Below are 16496 nucleotides of genomic sequence, written 5' to 3'. Positions count from 1 at the left end.
ACATATTTCTCATATTACTCTTTGGCTGGTAGATCATACTTTTTTACATTCTTTTGTCTAATCTCTGAATTTAGATTAGAAATTGGTATTTTTTTTCTCAAAGCAGAATCCGAAAGGCAACTTTTTGAAGACTACTTTGTGTGTGCTGGGTATTTCTCTTGGAATGGTATTGTGTTTACAAGTGTTTGTGTAGCACACAGGCACACTAGCGCACTCTGTTTATCCAGACAGACTTAAAAATGGATAAAACTAGAAGCCTTTATTTATCCAAATAAATGTAAACTAGAGGAGCTAAGCATGGGAATCGCCTGTAATTGCCTGCTGAAGTGCTAAAAATAGCTGCTTTTTGGAAACAAGAGAAGCCTTCACTGTCGAAAAAGTGGCAGTAACAGCTATCTACTATTAGCAAACAACTTTCTTTCCAAAAACTGAAGGACACAGAGGGAGAAAAATCGTTTCTTTTCATACTTCACTGCAAGAACTGGACAGAATATAGACCAAAAAGAACCTCCTGTCCCTGAAGTACATCATGTTAGTCAGCCTGATCCTGTGCATAAATACCTTGTGTGAACTTCATCATTATCACCGTCTCTAGTTACAGAACTTAAACTGGAGCAGATTATCAAAACATTACAGGAACTAAAGTAATTTCCAAGTATGATCATTAATCACCCGTGCAAAGTCTAATAGCATACTGAGCTCTCTTCATTGTTCCATTAAGACAGGTACTTTATCTTAATTGGAGCTACTGCTTCAAAAATTAACACTAAAAACAATTTAAAATGTCCTACTGGAACAAACATTTTATTCTCTCACCTCCTAACTCCATTCAGCTTCTCTGAGGTGGAAAAAAAAGCATGAAAGACTGGTCAGATTTCTAACTGCTCCCATCATTAGGTATTTGCACATTTTTTTTTCTGCTAGAAATATTCTTACTGATTGATTCTATATATAGAAAGTCTCAGGGGTAAGAGTCTTTGTGCTTCATGCTGTACTAGCATTTGCAGACAGACCTGGAAAATCTGATCTAAATTTTTACATATTTACTCTACCAAAGAATTTTTTAACTTCCTGTGGTGAAGACAAATGTAAAAGTGATGTAATGACACTTCATATTTGCTGTCTTTCAGAAACACTTCAGATAGAACAACAGCCACAAAAGTATTATCACTTCCTCCCATCTCAGTGAGGCGAATATCAGAGTTTAAGAGACACAACACACACAAAAACATCAGCTCCTGCCAAATCAAATACCTGTTTCTTACTGAAACAGAAATGAGTGCTTTCAATTTACAGCATTTTTTTAGTCCCACTGGTGATACCACAGCCAAGACTAGTAAACCTATGGAAGCACTTTCTACCTAGAAGTTTCATCAGGATACTTCTGTATACCTGCTAGCAACAGAAAAAACAATGATCTGGAAAAAATGCTGTAGATAGCACATGCTTTTTAGGTGAATAAAGAGGAGGTGAGGAACAAGTCTGGGCTATAAAAAAACAAGCAGAACGGACCAATTCAATTTCCAATCAAACTGTATCTATTCTTGAAATATTACCTGCAATCAGCAAGCCAGAGTTTCACAAACTTATTCTTTATTTTTGTAGTGAATTGTTTTAATGTAGAAAAATGAGAGATCAACTATTCATTCTGATAACAAAATTTTAAAGCAAATTCATAGTCTTGAGAGTTTTCAGAAAATTCATACAGTAGCAAAAATTAGGACCAGTCAGGAAGGCTCTAAGAGGACATATTCCATTATATGGTACAGAACTCATTTCATAATGGTTTTCCTTTGTAAGAATTAAGGTACACCAAATGTATGTTATGTTCTAGAGAAGTGAACAAAACTTTACAAAGATTTTGTTAACAGAAATAAGTGAGGTTTCAATAACTAAAATGGATATATTCAAGATGGATTCCCAAGTACTTTTAAGTTGATGGGTGTGTTCCCACCAATATTCCCAGAAGAACAGAGATGAGGGGGGAGAAGGAATACAGAAGGAAACCTTCAGCTTTGGTAACTAGGGAGATAGATATGAGACATACCAAACCTCAGAATTTTATGTGTCTAACTTACAGATAAGGTATGGAAAGAATATCTTCAACATAAGCTTACTTGATGGCAAGTCTCAATCTGTTTACTGGGAATTTTCATCTTGGTTTTGTATATCTTGTATCTGTATGTGGTAGAAAGGAGTACTCATGCTACCAACTTAGCCTAATAGCATTTAAAATATTGCTGAATTTCAAGTCTTTAAAAAAGTAAAAGCAGTTAATTTCTCAAAACAAATGCTAGAAAAAGAGTAGTGAATGATAAATCTAAGGTAGAATCTCTATGTAAAAAGGCAGCAGATGTTCATTGTTAAGCAATACATCTGGCAGCAGTTGCCTACCCAATCTGAGTATCTGTTCCCAGTAAAGTGGCAAAATAAATGTGGTGACTTCTTATGGATAAATCTATGAGAAATCAGGTTCCATTAGTTTTGCTCCTGAGAGAGTGACATGTTAAAATGATTCAGAGTATTAACAGTATCTTTCACTAAGTTATTCAGCCACAAAAGACTAATAGAGTACTTGCATACAGCAAGATGTAGGTTTCAAAACACTGTGCCCTTAATTTTCTTAGGCTACATCTGATTCTTTTTATATGCAGCCCAAAATATAGAGACAGAAACACTAAATAATTTGAGTTGGAAGGGACCTTTAATCATAATGGCCAGGAATATCTTCCAATATACCAGGTTTCTCAAAGCCCCATCCTGACCTAACCTTAACAGCCTTCAAGGGTGGGGCATCCACACCTTCTCTGGGCAACCTGTGCCAGTGCCTCACTGTGACGGTGTTCACAGGGGTTCTTGGATGAGGTAAGAGACTAGGATCTGACTCCATGTTTCAGAAGGCTTGATTTATTATTTTATAATATATATTACATTAAAACTATACTCAAAGAATAGAAGAAAAGGATTTCATCAGAAGGCCAGCTAAGAACAGAATAGGAAAGAATGATAACAAAGCTTCTGTCTCAGACAGAGAGTCCGAGCCAGCTGTGTGGCCATTAATTACAAACAAACCAACATGAGCCAGTCACAGATCCACCTGTTGCATTCCACAGCAGCAGATAACCACTGTTTACATTTTGTTCCTGAGGCCTCTCAGCTTCTCAGGAGGAAAAATCTTAAGGAAAGGATTTTTCATGAAAAGATGTCTGCGACACCTCACCAACTTCACAGTAAAAAATTTCTTCCCCTATGTCTATCTATACCTACTTCTTTGAGTTCAAAACCTGTTGTCCTATCACTACAAGGCCTTGGTAAAAAGTCTTTCTCCATCTTCCTTGTAGGCCCCCTTTAGATACTTAAAGGTTGCAATATGGTCCCCCAGAGCCTTCCCTTCTCCAGACTGAACAACCCCAACTCTATCAGCCAATCCACACCTAGCCCTCTGATCAATTTAGGGACCCTCCTCTGGACTTGCTCCAGCAAGGAGGACGTCCTGTCTTTCCTGTGCCAGGACCCTAGAACTGGATGCAGCATTCCAGGTAGGGTTTCAGAAGAGCAGAGAGGCAGAATCACCTCTTTCAGCCGGCTGGCCATGCTGTTTGGGATGCAGCCCAGGACACAGTGGACTTTCTGGGCTGTGAGTACACATTTGCAGTTCTTGTCCAATTTTTCAGAATGCGCAGAACCATACTTAAACCCTTCCAAAATCCTTGAAAATCTACTCTGATTTGGGTTTCATGCAATTATGGTAAGCCATACATCCTGTTTCTGACTAACTCCTACTTTCTCTTAAGTTACACTGAAAGAATTCTTGCTTATCTTCCTTGGGCATATTAACCCATTCTCTTAGGGTTACTCCAAGTGCTGCCATTATGTTTGCACAATGTAACCCGATGTTTAAAATCTCAGTAAATTGCCCCAGCTACTTATCAGAGACAGCAATGTGGGCCCATGTGCTCATTTAAATGGCTGAGCCAGACTCAGTCTGTATGACGCCCATACTGTGACTCATCACCTACTTTCTCAAGAGAGGAATGACTACTGTGCTGCAAATGCAGTCAGGACTGCAGAATATTTCCTCTGTTGCCTTGCAACTGTCTATACTGATTCGTCAGAGGAGAAATAGATCTTTGCATTTGGGTCCTGTTTGTTGTAATTATCATTCTAACTGACTGGACTGACTTGTACATAATGAGCAATAAGGAAGGTAAGATGCAAGTTCTAAGTTCTGGTATAACAAAGCCTTACCTTTCCAAATATACCCACTTCAAAAGATAGCAGCATCTCCTGTGTTGTCTACAATGCAGCTCAATCTGAATAGGTGGAAATTTTATTCCACAAGTAAACAGACATTGAACTGATATTTCTAACAGTAGGAAACTTAAAGTGATTAATGCAGTAAGCCTGGAAGGACTGATTTGGTAAAACTTTGGATTTGTATTGACACAGATGAGAAAAAAAGATACAGCACATTATCAAACAGTAATTTAAAGGCATATGAATTTCCGTGTAACAGCCTACATAGAAGTCTTGAAGTCCAGGCAGAGATAAAGTGCATGCAGATGAAGTAGGCCATTCACATTTTTAAAGATGTCTTTCAAAGAGCTATATGACCTCTTAATCAATTTTCTCTTCTTGGAAATTGTCTGCATCTTCCAGGTAATCTTCAAGATCATTGTATCTCTGTGAATGAAATAAAATTTGTACAATTTATCCATATTTAATAACTGAATTATGCAGACACTGCTTTTCTTGTTCAACACATGACCAAGCATGCCAATAACGATTTAGAGGCTATATCTAAAAGCATACTAAATACAATTGTACTACAAATTGTCTTAAAATAGTTCACGAAGTGGTTCTGAACAATTAAAAGTTCATCAGTGTAAACAGAATTCTAAAATACTCTTGCTGTGTCTCATGTACATCTTTCCCATCTTTCTAAGTTACAGCTCAAGTTTGTTATGTTGCTGCTTTTAAATGAAACAGGGGCCAGCCCACCACAGCCCAGAGATCACGCAGATGTCAAAAAGCTTCATGTCAAAAGCTGATACAAACTCTGTGTGAGCACAGCAGCACACCACTGCTTGAAACATTGGGTCAGGAGAAATGGGGGAATGGTTGAACTGAGTTGTACTATTGATGAACAGTAACTCAGAACTGATCCATTAAATCAGACATTTTATCAGAACTTACTTTCATCTGCTTGGAAAAGAATACAGGGAATAACAGTCATACCTTCTGAATCCACCCAGTCTCTTCCAAGTGGCTGAAAAGCCGCTCCACAGTGTCTTTGACTGGTTCATCCTCAACACCATCCAATTCCACAATGGAGCTGCAATCCATGTATAACTTGTACTTGAAGTGTTTCAAGTTGTGATAAACTCTTGTACGATTTGCACACACCGTACCAACCTTCAAAACCTAGGCCAGAGCAAACAAAACATTCCCTTGGATAGAACCATATTTATCTTTACAGAATTGGTGGGCTAATCTAATAAGATTTAACCAGTCAGTCCAGGAAATTGTTTGGAATAATGAAATAAACAGAATGACACTACATGCATAAAATTAGTACAAACCCATGTAGTTTTCACAGCCACAGCAGAAAGATTTTTGAGCAAGCAGGCAGCCAGCAAATCCAAGCAATGTCAGCTTATCAGTGCTGTCTTCTTGCAAACACAATCATGTTTGTAATTGGTTGTATCTTTCCTATCTCCTGGTGGAACTTTGTTACAAAATCACTAACACTTTAGACAACCATCATATTGTGAAAGCAGGGGAAGAGAAATTATTTGCTTACTGAGGAATTATTTGCTTACTTTTGCTTAATATGTAAGTACTTCCTAGGGAGAAGAAATACCAGTTTTAACATTTTGTAGACTGAATAACATACAATATTTCGTCAAGAAATACATATAAACATATATAGGCATACACCTCACTGTTGCTGACGGACACAAAAGAACACAAGTACACCACATCTCTCAAGGTGAAGGAAAAAAAAGGGAAGTTTTATTCTCTGACTCTAATATTTATAGTTTTACAAAAGTGACAGTGGATTGGAAGGTGACAGTGACACCTCTGCAATGACACAGGTCAAACTAACAGTCTATCAACTCTCTCTTCTTCCATAAAGGAATGAAAAACAATGAGTTATTTACAGAAAGCGTGTGAGAAAGTTCACTACAAGAATGTCAACATCAGAAGGCTTAGAAAATCTCAAAAAACCAGGGTGACACCTCACAGCACTTAATAAATGAAGAGGCTGAACTTCAAAAAAATGAAATCTGAACTTGAAGCTTTATACAATACAAACATTAATCTGCAACTGTCTGGGAGGAATAGCTAAGCTATGATGGTGCAGAAAATAAAACCTCTGCGTCTCCCAGTTATTACCAGTTTTACCTCTATGATTTTCATGCAGAAAAGATGGAACTGAATTATTTCAGTTTTTTCACAGCAGTATTTATAGGTAACCAAATGGTAAAATGTGCCTGTTTTGAACCGATGTCTTGTGACACCTTTCCATAACATGTATGTAAATGGTTAAAGTTCTCTGCATTAGTAATGCAAGCTACCTGCAATTGCATTGTTGTTTCACATCACATGCAGATATACATACATACATATATATATATATAAGAATCAACTAAATTTTAAGCAAGACTATTTCTTCTGAGCCACAAAAGCGATACCTTTTATTGCTAATAATCCAAATACTCTCAAATTACAAGCAGGTTAAGCTTTATTTAATACTTACAATTCACATTTTCAGGGAGCTTTTCTGAATGCATGACCAAATGTTTGCATCTGTGAGCAGTTCCCCAGACCATCTGACCTACCTGTGCAACCTAGCACTAGCTCTATCTGCTGACAATGAAAGTGACAGAAAAGTGTAGTTTGAAAGATTATGTAAATGGAATTTATATGTGTGTGTTATAGATTCTCTTAACTATATGATTATATCTCAATTTCTTAAACATATTAATCAGCAGCTCAGTGGATATCATCAGGCATAGTATCAGTTAAGTCAAAAGAGACAAACTCACTTAAAAGCACTTTTGATCTGACCTACAGTAAATTATTATTTACTGAAATTTTAAACATTTTGAGATAAAAATGCCTATTACTATATTTTAAGTCTCTACTGATCATGTAAATGTTATACCTATATAGAGCTCCATTTTCTAACATCCCCAAAACTGAAAAACTAAGGCTTGTTTGGTGCTGCAGGTGCTTCTTAAGTGCAAGACCTACCAACTAATGCTGATTAATTCAAATTTCCAGAAGCACCATTTCAAATACTGCAGCAATGAAGAATTGAGCTGCCAGTGTTTTGTAGAGCATTGCACAACTTTTCAAGGATCCCAAGCAATGAGGTGTGGCATTTGGAACATTAGGTGATATAAAATAGGAGATACCATCTTACATCAAACTGGTGGCCCAGTTTTCTCCCCTGTGACAACAGCTAGCAGGAGATATGTAGGAAGTTAGTATAAGATCCAGCACAAACATTAGGATGATCATAAGACTACTGCACATTTTCTGGCAGTCAAGAGTTAAGATTGTCTGTATCATCCCAGATATCATGTTCCATAGTGTGAAAGAACCTTCCCCAAGAACCTGTCTAAATTGTTTTGGGATCCAATAGTATTCTTCCCTTCCAAAATCTCCTGTGGCAGAGAGTTTCATAGCTTATTTATGTGCGACATGGAGAAATGCCAAAGGCAAATAGCTAAATATCATATAAATGTAACTATGTATTGTGTTTTTAAGCAAGAAAGATAGTCTAAAAATACAATGCTATTTCAGAATGCAGCTTTGGAAAGAATCTCAGTACTGTACTCTAATTTTTTCCCCTCACAGTTCTCAGTCCCTCTGTGTTAATGCTTAACTTATCTACTCAAGCTGGCCCTATCAGCCAAAGTTGTGTTAAATCACTTTGTATGGAATGTAGGAGCATGGTTGGACAATAGCACAACATGTAGTGACTAAATCCATGTCCTCTAAGCCTGTTTATAAACAGAACACCAAGACAAAGTAGAAAACAGTTTATAAACCAGGTGACATAGGAAGCAAGGAAGTGTGGGGGACACTTATATCTCTAAACCTTGTGATTCTCCCTGATCAGGGGAAAATGAGAATTGGCACCTAAACAGTGAACAATCACTGCAAGCCTAAGCAAAATTGGAACAGCTGTTTCTCTTCTATTTCTACTGGCAAAGCAGAATACTTCAGAGATGAGAGAAAAGGAAAGTTTTATGCAGAAGAAAGAGGTTGGAGGTCTGTTTTTGTTCTCTTCACATCCACTTTTCTCAGGTATTTTCAAACAAATCTATAGAAAATAGTCCAACTACTGTTCTGTGTTTCTGTTCATTCTGATCTGTCAGTGCTGAACTGCCTTCTCTATCAGTCAATTAGGCTTGAGAAATGGCAGTTTTATGCAGCTCCGTGAGCCTCTTTTTCTTTTATATTTTTTCTAAATTGGCAGGACAAGTTGCTCAATGCACTGCCAGCAGAGCTTTAAAGACAACTTGAGAACAGTACTTTTAGCAGTCTAATCTGCAGGTCACCATAAGAACACAAATGTTGCATTACAAGATACTATCAAAAATGACTGGAAAGTGCTCAATTACCCTCTCTCCTGAGCCTCCTTAACAGCCACTGAGCTATACTGAGCAGGCACATAGCAGACATCCCCAGATGCTGGTGTACACAGGGTAAAAACAGCTCTCCTTTTGTGCTGCTAAGCCGAACAGGACAAAAATGAACTAGCAATTTAGTTCAGTATTCCATAGGATATTTCAAGTTTTTTCCAAAGTGAAAAATAGCCAACACTTTATATGCAGGACAACATTTGGTCAGAAGTGAGGGAAGTGCTACTGTTATGTCCACAGTTAAGCTGAAAGTTAGGTAAAGACTAAATTCTTGTGCTAGTTCACTAATTATTTCTGTTAGGTTAGGTAAGGCACACACTTCTCATGAAAAACTGAGTATTTTTAAATTAGTGATCAGTATGTAAGGAAGAATGCCTATGACAGACTGCAGTATCAGTGCCGGGATGATTGCAGAGGACTTATTTTACTCCAATAAACAGGATTAAAAAGGGGAAAAGCATTGCTGGAAAAGCCTAGCTTTCTTGACTATCATGCACAAACATACTTTTCAAAACAGAATATCAGCAACTGCTGCTCAGAAGGGTCTGTAATATAAGAAAAACTGTCAAATATTTTTAAGCTCCTGCATTACATGCAGAGCCTGTAGGATGACAAAATGACAATCATGGTGACAGCTCTCAAATCTGTAAATTAAAGAATTTGCAAACACCCAAACAACACAGGTTTGAGCTTCAGTAAGGTATACTTCTGTTTGGCAAGGGCTTCACTTTATTTTTACTTAAGAAATCTTATTATACCTCACTACCAAATATACTTAAAAAACCTCTGCTTCTGAAACTTTTTTGTTTTCAACAAATACTGTGAGGAACTTCAGCTGTGTTCAAGAATTATTTTACACTCACAAATAAAATACCATCTGTGTCTCCTGAAAGGGAAGAAAGGCAGAACTTGGATATCAGCTTGGTAAAACAACTGTAGCAATATTTTATTCTTGACAAATCAAGTGCTTTGAATTTATCATAAGAGGTCATGAATTGCATTACTGAAGGTCATATGCATACCTAAAAATCATAACAATTTTGCATAGATGTAATTTTGAAGGGAAGGTCTCTAAATATTAGAAGCACCCAGATTCTTGAGAATCAAGGTTTTCAAAAAGGCTCAGCTGTGAAATAAAATTGTATTAGGCTATTATTAAAATATTTTAGGTGACTTATTAAATCACCTAAAATGACTGCCTAATGGAACATTATGTAACAACATGAAGGATGCCTTTTAGTTAAAAAAAAAAATCTAATCCAATAGAAGTGACAACTGAGGGAGAAATAGCTGGAAGACTACCTAAATGGAAGTGTTCTCTAGTTTGGACAAGTAATTCTGATAATGCAGTAATGGGGAAAAGGCTCTAATAAAATGTATTGATGTAGCTAGGAACAAGTTTTCTTGAAAGGAGATCAGCAAGTGTAAATGCATCTGAGATGCCAAGATAATTTGTCCTGACTAAATAGCTACATGGCAAATAGCAGATGTGGGAAAAACATCTGAAGAATGAAGCAATAAATTTTGACAAGGTCACACTTGGACTGCTAGAATGACCATTGCACTGTTTCACTCAGAGTTTGAACCTAGAGCAAATAAGAACTGCTGGAGTGCACGTGGACCCTCCAAGTGCTAGAGGCAGAGCAGGCACAGAATTAGTAAACCTAGCAACCCAATGTTGAACAAACCTTACCTGCACCAAAATAGAAAACACAATCAATCATACAATGGCAATGAGTGTCCCTCATACAGAAAGTTACTTTTACAGCATTTCTGACCACCAATCAATGCAAGATTCCTGCTGGGAAAGTCTTAAGGGCATTATAAGCACACACAAAGGTAAAGGAAGGGCTTTTTCATTAAGAGGTAGATGTGGGGAGGAAACAGCACAAGGGTCATTGTGATGCAGGCAAAACCAAAGGTCACAGAAAAACATCTGATTTATTTTCCTGATAAAAGAAAAACTTAAAAATAAACCTGAAAAATATAGTGAAAATATAGTGCTGAAATTACCTGTTTATCACCTGACATGAAGTCATCCACTTCCAAAGTTTTACTATTATAAAGCCTTCCAGAGAGCACTACATTGAACTTGCACCACCGCTTCAGCTCACAGGCCTGACAAGACATATTCTGTGCACTTTGCAAGCTTATGCGAACATCTGGGTAACAATCCACACGCTCCTGTAAAACAGATTCCAAATAACATTAAAGAACCACTGCAAACTGAACGATGCTTCTAACAGGCTACTGAGTGCTCTGCACTCACACAAAATTAGTCCAATAGAAATGAAACAAAATTTCATTATTACAGTGATCACTAAATCATCACACCCATGACACTAATTCTCTTCTAGTAAGATACATACAACAACTAATTGCTCTATACTGACCTATTTTTTGTAGTAGTAGAAAGTTCATGATTAACATACTGTTTACCTTTTTGTGGGAGGAGTAAAAAATCTTATTAGAACATTTAGCAAGTGACAAAAAATTCCTCAAATGTCAACTGCTGAAGTTAGCAGGAGACACATTCAGGTAGCTGAGAACAGATTCTTTTCTGCTACCTGAATGTTTGTCTGGTTATCAACATGTAAAATATTTGTGATATTTATATAAGCACCAAAACAAATTATTTAAGTTAAAGAACAATAGTTGCTATTAAAAAGGAAATATAATTATAGCGATTGTTGCACCTTCACAGAGAATTTCAGCATTTAGAGTAGGATCTAGATACCTTGTATCGATCCTTCCAGCGACTTCTACAGATCAAGTTCTCAAGGCGAGGCTGAACGAAGCGGTCATCCAAATAATGCAGTGAGAGCAGCATCTCTTGTGCATACTTCTTCTGTCTTGTTCCATCTGTTCAGTGAGAATCATCACTAATATGCTGACCACCCTACGTTGTACAAGCTCTTTAGATAAAATTTTCAAGGACATTATGCTTCTGCATACCAAGAATTATGAATGATTTTACTAAACTGTTATTGAATGCATTTGCTACTGTTACCCATAAAAGTGATCCATGCAATCCATGCATCTTGCTAAAAGGATATATTTTATTATTTAAAAGGGGTACAAGCACAAATTCTACAATAAAGCTAAAAGCTCTCATCCCAAATGGAGATCCATTCACTCAATCCTATTTAAAACAACAGAAAAGGAGGAAGCATGTGGTGGAATGTCATGCTTTTCAACAAACCTGTTTAATTTGTCTGAAATGTATAAGGGAAGTGGTCGGAATCCACAAACAAACTGCTTTGAGCTACTTCAGAGCAGAAATTTCAACAACTCTCTTTGTCACTTACAAAGATCACAGAGAAAGTGATCTTTACTTTACTAGCACAGTCAGATGTACTTCCAAATACTCAAGCAAAATAAATAAAAAAGCATGAGGATGAGTAAAACTACCACTATTACTGTTTCCCAAATACATGCTGGACTCCAGGAATTAAACAGGACTTCCCTAGATGGAGGCCAATGCACACTGCCCTGGAACTTCAGTGTGTACAGACAGAAAACTTAATTCAGCTACCCTCCCATGCCTTCTAGCAAAGCTGTTATCCAAAAAAAAGGCAGACCTGAGAAGGGCCACTGGCTATCCAGCTTTCTATATAAACATAGTTAATTATCATTATAGCCACCATAATTGCAATTAACTATTTTCCATATTCACTTACACACACATTTGCAGTATGACCTTGAAGAGGCTGTGCTAGACCACAAAACAAAAGCCCTCCCAATAAAAAGCAAGTGTGAACTCCAATACTATAGTATTGGAGTTACAGCTGTTCTTGAGTCAAAACTAATGAAGAGATTCACTTCCATTAACTCAGAGCAATCCATTCTATGTTACAAAAATACATTTTGTAATGCTAGGCTATGTTCATACAATGTTCATGTACAACCTCCAGCTCACCTGCAGAGCTCATTTACTTCCAGCAACTTGGCAGTAAATTGTTACATTTTATTGAGCAGATATCATTTGAAATAGAAGGAAGCTATTACAACATTAATCTGGCAGTGCTTACTTATTACTTTTCAAAGGCCTGTTTTTACTCGTTGAAACAAAACAAACCAAACACCTGAAAGAACTAGCAGTGGTAGATGAAAGACATTTTTTAGCTCCAAGAGTATACAGCCTTTATTCTGAGGTCTGTGGTGTACTTCAGTTTCTCCATTCCCTCTAGATTCTCGATGACACCAAAACCTCCACTCTTGGCATTTCACTAATTCCTTCCATAATCTGACACTGAGAGTCCTCTCCTTAATCCCATCTTTACAGGGTTTATAAAACTATGTATGAGGTGTTATTCAGCCCCACTAGGCCAAATGCCAAGAAGCACTTCCTCAGAAAGAGTAAGACAAGTACTGACTGCAGCTGAAGCTTATTTATCTGATGTGTTAAAAAAAAGGGAAAAAATTATATAGAGTCATCTCCATAACTAAAAGCCTTTATAATCTATCAAATTCCTAAAAAAAAAAAGCTGTGAAGTATAAGACATTTTGACAAACCAGCTGACCTTGCAATGTTTCCATTGACGTATCTGCTTTGAAACTAATTTGGTTTTCATGCTGGAAAGGCTACTACTGATTAGGAACACAAAAACACATTCCTACATCTCAAGAAGGCATTTCGAGCCTTCCGTGCTCAAGAATTAAGTCTACACATTTTTCCAAGATTACTGTATCATTTTCAGATAGAGTCCCCTCTGCTCTCCCCCACCAAAGTTATATAGCAGGAAAATCACAGATTTCAGGACCCTCAGTTCTATTATCGGGAAAAACACCCTTCCCTAGAACAAATGGCTTTGTATAACTTCAAATGCATTAATATATTATTTAAAGAAATTTACTTACCATATAATGAGCTCAGAAAAGTGTCATCAATTGCATTTATGAGGAAAGCCTTTACTATTCTTTTGAAGTGTACATAATGATCACAGCGAGATACTGGGAAGAAAGCAATACAACCAAAATTTACCAAAAGAAGGGGAAAAAAAAAAAGAGTCATGTTAGAAGTCCCGTAAGAAGAATTCTTCTCCAGTATTGTAAGTTTATAGTTTTAAAGTTATTTAAATATAGATTTAGAAATAATTTCAATGCACAACATACACACCCACAGGATTTCGCCTTAAAATTGTGCTTCTTATCCCACTGTTCCTACAGAATTTTAGCATTCTAAAGTCACATGTGCTTCCAGCAAGAAGAGTCCACAGCAAGACCTACAAACACTAAGAAAAGTGCAGAATTTATTCTACAAATAGCAGAAAATAATATAAATCAGAAAAGACCAAGCTTATGTTGTGGTCATGAGTTTTTTTGCTTGCACTTTGTTTGTTGTGTTATTTTTTTTTTCAAATACAATTCTGCTGAGGTCTTCACTGGGGAAGAAATACAACAAATGCTTGTAACAATTACAACGATCACTGACTGTCCAGTCACTACAAACCTACTTCTGAACAACAAAATACGGAAGAAAATAACTTGCATAAGGTTTTGCTTCAAATCTCTCTGCTCCATCCAGAAACTGGTTTTCATAAAAGAACAACTTGAAGAATTTTCCTGCTCTGTGGAATTCAGCAGAGATTGGCCAGTGAAGTCAGAAACCCCACTAGACCTCTGGTCCCAAGTCTTGCCACCACAGAATAAAAATACATAAAAAACCCCAAAACAAAATAGAAAAACAACAACAACAAAAAAAATCCCAAGCCTAAACCTGTAGCAAGAACAGAATTTGGACAGATTAACATAGCTGCTGTTAGCATAAACCACAAGACTGTAGGATGAAGGATGATGCCTTCAGGTCTCCACAGGAATTAATGCATCATAGGCAGTCTACTTCATCCTAAATCAGACCGACTGAAAAAAAAAATTGTGCAATAAGGTTTCACTTTCTTCCTTCCAACTTATACCCTCTCTTTAATTAAATATTTAAAGACTGCAAAAGTTTATTGTGGAAATCAGAATACTTTCATAATAAATTAAAAGCTTTCAGGTATCTGCTTTTAAATATCCTATCCTATTCTTTAGCACTTGTATTTAGCCCATTAATTTTTATTACAGTACTATGAGCTAGTTATAAATGAAAAACTATCACTAATTTTGATCTTACACTGTGGGATGTAGTGTGCCAGCAGCTCGCTGTTTGATGGATTTGGTTGCTTTTGATGTGGCTGATTTTCATTCTTCACATGCTCTGTGTTGTCAATGTCATTACCATCATCGTTTTCCTCTTCCTCTACTATAAAATCTTTCATGCTGTCACCATCAGTTTCACTGCCTTCTGAAGGTGTGAGGGGCAACTGACAGAATGGTTCCTCTTCCATTGCTTCACCATTAGAATCCTAATTAAATTTTAAAAAGTACTTCAAACACAAGAATTTTCAGTATTTGCACAGACAAAATCCTACATACACCAGCTAAGATTTTTGACCATCTAAAACAATTATTTTTTCAACTAACAAGAAAGCACACATTTCCAAAAAATGCACAATTCTGTATTAGACAAGACTTTCAGCTTTAAATTAGCCATTTCCATCCATGTACCTCTCTTCAGTCCACTTCTAGGAGTTAAGCTAACAGACCTATAAGACTGACCCTAAGACTCTAATACTTCAGCAAGTATTCTGCTTCCTGATAAAAAGAACTTGATAGATTTTCAGCAGTCAATAGTTATCCAGTTAATGTGACTGTTAAAATATTACAGAATTACTCGTTTGTCATGCATTCAAACACAAAAAATCCAACCGATTTGTACCTCTTTACCCTTTCCTGAGATTTTTTTTTTGGGAGGGGGGGATTTCCTCCAATTAAATTTCAAAGATAAAACCCTGACCTCACAACTTGCACTGCTGCAGGACCTCCGCGCTGTGCTTTGTCTTACAAGCTCCTTCAATTTTGCGAGCACTTTCTGTTTCCTGCTAGCAGAAGCATTCTCTGTGGGGCACGTTTTATCAGGCTGCTGTTCGCAACTCTCATCGTCATCCATTATACAGCGGCGTTTGGCAGAGACCCTTCTAACAAGTATGTCACTGCCCTCGCTTCCATCGCTGTCGTACATGACGGAGGCGCTCAGCCTCTTGCGCTTCCCAGGCACAACGCACTCATCGTCCCCATCTTCCGCTGCCTCCCCGCTGTGGCGCTTCTCCTGCTGATCGGGAGGGCTGCGCTCCACAGCCGCCGGATGCTTCTCATCTATTTCGCTTTCGGATGAGGCAGACTCCTCCTCCTCCTCCTCCTCAGAGGCGGCTGAGGATTCGTCATTGCTGTCCGGCAGTATGAGCGCCCTTCTAGTGCGTCTCCAATCCACTCGGGATCTGGGTGATGCCACTTCTTTCTTATTTCTTGTTTCGTATCTTTTGACAGCTGTTTTTACCCCCATCGGAAAGCTGTAGCAACACACCTAAATATAAACTGGCAGAACAAAGCACTTGTTACACTGTGCTATTCAGAGGGGAGAAAATAAAAAAAAAGGAGTACATTTTGCTCCGCATGCTCATGACTTAGCAGCACCATTAAGAGACTCACTCGTAAACCGGCACCGAACAGCGCTCAGCGCGCACAGCAACTTCTCCAGAGGCTGCACCTCGCTCAGGACGCGCAGAAGCGCCCGGCTCGGCGTGGCTGCACGGAGGAAGGATTCGGGTCTGGGGCGCCGCTCCGGCTCCGGCTCCGGCTCCGGCTCCGGCTCCGGCTCCGGCTCCGGCTCCCGCTCCGGGGCCGTTCGGGGCCGCTCCCGAGCCTCGGGACACCCCAGCTCGCGCGCCGCCGTTTCCCGCCGCGCGCCGCCTCAGCCGCCAAGCGCGGGCTCCCGCCCCCTCCACTGCTGCACGC

The 16496-nt window shown here is 38.1% G+C and overlaps 1 protein-coding gene across 1 annotated transcript; it reads right to left on the bottom strand.

Annotated features, from left to right (window-relative positions):
• Nucleotides 1–1607: 1607 nt before the first annotated feature.
• On the bottom strand, nucleotides 1608–16287 carry CCDC82 (coiled-coil domain containing 82). Its single transcript, XM_058045479.1, has 8 exons — nucleotides 16191–16287; nucleotides 15499–16065; nucleotides 14776–15007; nucleotides 13521–13613; nucleotides 11398–11522; nucleotides 10674–10844; nucleotides 5239–5424; nucleotides 1608–4683 (listed from the first exon to the last, which is right to left on the bottom strand). The coding sequence occupies exons 2-8, from the start codon at nucleotides 16042–16044 to the stop codon at nucleotides 4618–4620; spliced, it is 1419 nt and encodes a 472-aa protein (XP_057901462.1). The 5' UTR covers nucleotides 16045–16065; nucleotides 16191–16287; the 3' UTR covers nucleotides 1608–4617.
• Between the last annotated feature and the right edge of the window lie 209 nt (nucleotides 16288–16496).

This window comes from Melospiza georgiana, chromosome 2 (genome assembly GCF_028018845.1).
Source record: "Melospiza georgiana isolate bMelGeo1 chromosome 2, bMelGeo1.pri, whole genome shotgun sequence".
NCBI lineage: Eukaryota > Metazoa > Chordata > Aves > Passeriformes > Passerellidae > Melospiza > Melospiza georgiana.
The sequence above is the reverse complement of the archived record's forward strand: the minus strand, read 5'-3'. Positions and strand labels throughout refer to the sequence as shown.

Coding starts and splice junctions, on each gene's coding strand:
- CCDC82 (XM_058045479.1), bottom strand. CDS start 16,044: ATGGGGGTAAAAACAGCTGTCAAAAGATACGAAACAAGAAATAAGAAA. Junction 13,614..14,775: donor GGCACACTACATCCCACAGT/GTAAGATCAAAA, acceptor CTTTCTTCCCAG/TATCTCGCTGTGATCATTAT. Junction 11,523..13,520: donor TTTTCTGAGCTCATTATATG/GTAAGTAAATTT, acceptor CTCACTGAACAG/ATGGAACAAGACAGAAGAAG.